At 46.5% G+C, this 4,428-nt stretch overlaps 1 protein-coding gene across 2 annotated transcripts; it reads right to left on the reverse strand.

Annotated features, from left to right (window-relative positions):
- Nucleotides 1-2,839: 2,839 nt before the first annotated feature.
- UBB (ubiquitin B) lies at nt 2,840-3,891 on the reverse strand. Of its 2 annotated transcripts, XM_007462660.1 has the most exons (2): nt 3,817-3,891; nt 2,840-3,744 (listed from the first exon to the last, which is right to left on the reverse strand). In XM_007462660.1, the coding sequence occupies exons 1-2, from the start codon at nt 3,889-3,891 to the stop codon at nt 2,974-2,976; spliced, it is 846 nt and encodes a 281-aa protein (XP_007462722.1). In that variant the 3' UTR covers nt 2,840-2,973. The 2 variants fall into 2 exon arrangements, with proteins under 2 accessions (XP_007462722.1, XP_007462721.1); XM_007462659.1 differs by having other exon boundaries at nt 2,840-3,891.
- Between the last annotated feature and the right edge of the window lie 537 nt (nt 3,892-4,428).

Consider the following 4,428-nt stretch of genomic DNA (forward strand, 5'->3'; position numbering starts at 1 on the left):
AGCCTAACAAGTCACAAAGATCCCATAAGCATCCCTCTGTGTTATTGTTTCTGAGGTTCTAAGGGGTGGAGAGGTCCAGGGAGACATTCCCTTGAAGGGCAGCTGAAGTATTTGCACCATGGGCTGTAACGGAATATACACGTATCTTCCTTCCCATGGGCTCTTTAACATTTGGACCAACACTGGACTTGAGAACTATATTCCTGACAGTTGGATGAGAAGCTAACTGGACAAGGAACGTTGAGATGAGTAGGTGATAGGACTGAGAACTCTCTTGGCTTGAGATACGTGAACAAATCTTTATGAACTCTCCCATCCCTTTCTAGGTCATCCCAAAGTTTCACTCCTAATCACATTTCCCCACTGCATTGCTGACCCCTCAGTCAACAGGAGTCAGCTGGAACTGCAAACCACAGTTGGCCGGTTTGATTCAGTGAAGAGCAAGGTCTGAGGCCAAGAGTGAAGAACCGACTTCCAAAACCAACTGATAGACCAACGCATTTAGAGAGACTTTTCCTTGCTCAGATTTCAGGTGTGTAGAGTGAGTTTGCTGAGATCCACAGATTTCAGGTGTGTAGAGTGAGTTTGCTGAGATCCATGAATACCTTAAGGGATCCCTACAGACAGGAAGAGATCCTGAGAGAATTGGGGCAACAGCTGAAAACTTAACTCAAGGGATTCACAGGACTGCAGAACTGCGAGCCTGTCAAGTCAGTGGTTTGGGAGAAAGGCCAACACAATTGTGCGAGTCCTATCGCCCAAAGCAGCACTAGTCTTCACTTACTCAGGTGAAATGATTTTTCAGGTTTATTAAGTGTAACGTGTAGGAAAGAACTTTTAATCCTCAAAACCCAGCTTTACTGCAAAAGGCCTAAATTATTAAATATTCAGCAAAACACTCGTCCTGCAAGCAGCAGTTTGAGGGGCAAGGAACCTAATAAAACTTCATGAATTTTCTGAGCTATGTCAGAGTTGACTCTTGGGATTCCAGTCCTTGGTTTGCCTGTAACAAAAACCAGGCCTTGAGCAAGTCAAAACACTGGGACTGGGAAGGATATAACCTTCCAATTTGACAGTGAATATAATGTGTTCCCTTAAGTCTAAGGAAGGCTTTTTAAAGGCTTGATGTTTCATTACTTTTTTTGTGTGTGTGTGTGGTACGCGGGCCTCTCACTGTTGTGGCCTCTCCCGCTGCGGAGCACAGGCTCTGGACGCGCAGGCCCAGCGGCCATGGCTCACGGGCCCGGCCAAGTTTTTACCACTCCAAGGAGTTGAAGCATTAACAATCTAAAATTAAGAGCTACCTCCAGTGTCTAACTTAACCAAGAAAACCAGGTAAGTATTCCAATTTAGTATTTCTAGGACAGAAGTTTAAGAAAAGCTACTGCTAGGGCAGAGTTCCTAAAATTATGCACCAAGCACTTCTCTGGTACACCTGGAGTTATCAAAGGTGTATTTCTAGACATAATGCTTGGCTTTCTACATTTTTATAACACACCTCTGAGTGATTCTTACCCCTAACATTGTTCTTGTGGTTACACCAGCTTTAGTACCAAAAGAGCTATTTCCCTAGCATAGTGCAAAATTGAGATAACTGGGAGGGCTTCCAACTCCTCCCCCTTACTTGCACGTCCCTCCCCTCACCACCGTTTTGTACCAAGTTGAGAATGACCACAGAAGTTACATTACAGCGAGTCGACTGTGAAGGGGGAAAAGGTTGAGAACTTAAAAGTATTGTAAAAAAATAAATTAAAAAATAGAGTACCTTATGCCCAAAGATTCTATCTCGGTTTTCTCAGTATTGGAAACATACTGCCTAGTGTTTATTGGTTTGGCAGCACAGAAACTGCTTGTGTAGGGCTTAGACAAGATTCTTACCACGACCTGAATTAGAGAATCTCTTTTACTGGAGCAATCTTACCCTTACAGTGAGGCAAAGCTGTTAGTCATTAGGAATCAATTATGTTAGGAACCACCTTAATTTGCTGCCTAACACACCCAAGTCAGCAAGTTGCCTTAGGTTAGTATACCCCCCCTTTTTTTTTTTTTTTTAAAGATTTTGGGGGTAGTTTATTTTTGCTGTGCTGGGTCATCGTTTCTGTGAGAGGGCTTTCTCTAGTTGTGGCAAGCGGGGTCCACTCTTCATCGCGGTGTGCGGGCCTATCACGGCCTCTCGTGGAGCACAGGCTCCAGACGTGCAGGCTCAGTAGTTGTGGCTCACGGGCCCAGATGCTCCACGGCATGTGGGATCTTCCCTGACCAGGGCTCAAACCCGTGTCCTCTGCATTAGCAGGCAGATTCTCAACCACTGAGCCACCAGGGAAGCCCTAGGAATTCTTTCAAGCAATTTGTCTCTCCACCTTTGCTGACTAGGGCTCCACTTTATTCTTGGCTCAGTTCACATAAAGCAGAATTAGGATTCTATATCATTATCTAAGGCTGAGCACTTAAATGTAATGCACTAGAAAGAAAAAAAAGCACAAGGATAGTCAACAAATCATCACGAGACTGAAAGCACAACTGAGCAGCCTGGACCACCATCTGAGGTGGAGGCACACAGGCGCCTAAGTTTGCTTTCTCTCAATATGCCTCCATATTCAAATAGTTTTAAATTCTTAACACTTTGAAATGGTTTTGACACCAGAATCCTAATCTGGAAATGATCTTGAACAAAGGACAAAGTCCTTACACCTTGGCACACCCAATGTTTATCAAAGTCAAGTGATTTAATTTTGGTCATACTGACAACCTCAAGTTAAATGCCTTCTTCGAACACCACTTTAACCAGTTAGGAGTCCCCACCATCACTACATGATTTCAGGACAACAGACACCACATATGCTACCATGCAATAAAACCTTTATTAACATTTTGAACAAGTTCAGCTACTACTGAAACTATCTTAAATTGGGGCAAATAGCTAGAATGCAGGGTGATGCCATTACTGGGCATTATGAATGCAAGACTGAATAATTAACAGCCTCCCCTCAGACGGAGGACCAGGTGCAGGGTCGACTCTTTCTGGATGTTGTAATCAGAGAGAGTGCGGCCATCTTCCAGCTGTTTGCCTGCAAAGATGAGCCTCTGCTGGTCAGGGGGGATGCCTTCCTTATCCTGGATCTTGGCCTTCACGTTCTCGATGGTGTCACTGGGCTCCACCTCCAGGGTGATGGTCTTGCCGGTCAGGGTCTTCACGAAGATCTGCATCCCACCTCTGAGGCGAAGGACCAGGTGCAGGGTCGACTCTTTCTGGATGTTGTAATCAGAGAGAGTGCGGCCATCTTCCAGCTGTTTGCCTGCAAAGATGAGCCTCTGCTGGTCAGGGGGGATGCCTTCCTTATCCTGGATCTTGGCCTTCACGTTCTCGATGGTGTCACTGGGCTCCACCTCCAGGGTGATGGTCTTGCCGGTCAGGGTCTTCACGAAGATCTGCATCCCACCTCTGAGGCGAAGGACCAGGTGCAGGGTCGACTCTTTCTGGATGTTGTAATCAGAGAGAGTGCGGCCATCTTCCAGCTGTTTGCCTGCAAAGATGAGCCTCTGCTGGTCAGGGGGGATGCCTTCCTTATCCTGGATCTTGGCCTTCACGTTCTCGATGGTGTCACTGGGCTCCACCTCCAGGGTGATGGTCTTGCCGGTCAGGGTCTTCACGAAGATCTGCATCCCACCTCTGAGGCGAAGGACCAGGTGCAGGGTCGACTCTTTCTGGATGTTGTAATCAGAGAGAGTGCGGCCATCTTCCAGCTGTTTGCCTGCAAAGATGAGCCTCTGCTGGTCAGGGGGGGGATGCCTTCTATCCTGGATCTTGGCCTTCACGTTCTCGATGGTGTCACTGGGCTCCACCTCCAGGGTGATGGTCTTACCGGTCAGGGTCTTCACGAAAATCTGCATTTTGACCTACAAAGTAAAACATTAGTGTTTCACCTCAGGATTTTTTTTTACTGTTTTTCATAGCTAATCAATTCTTTACAACCAACAGTTTATTATTCTTAACTGCGTTAATGACTGTCACAAACCTCCCCCAATTACTAGACTAACCGTTAAGTTAATCATTGAACACAAAATTCCTCAGTCAAGACGGCAACCCAAACGGGATGAGAGAATCGAAAGTGCTTTCTGAGATTAACATCCAGTTCTCTCTCCCTTAACTGCTGCAGATATTTCGTTAAAACGCCCCCGCCCCAATTTCCCCTAAACCTAGTATCATGGCGGCATTAAAACAAAAATCCCGACTAGATGGAAGTACGGTGCGATACCTTCTCCACGTCGGGATTCAAATTAAAACCTTTCCCGAAGCCCCAGCCGACTACCTCTCTTCCACCTTCCCCTCCACGAAAAGACAGGATGGAATATCCATCGGTTAAGTATCCGTTGGCCTCTGCGGGCTCGCGCACCAACCGCCCCGCTGCCGACCCGTAAACAAGGCCC

Source organism: Lipotes vexillifer, unplaced genomic scaffold, assembly GCF_000442215.2.
Source record: "Lipotes vexillifer unplaced genomic scaffold, Lipotes_vexillifer_v1.1 scaffold982, whole genome shotgun sequence".
NCBI classification, from domain to species: Eukaryota; Metazoa; Chordata; class Mammalia; order Artiodactyla; family Lipotidae; genus Lipotes; species Lipotes vexillifer.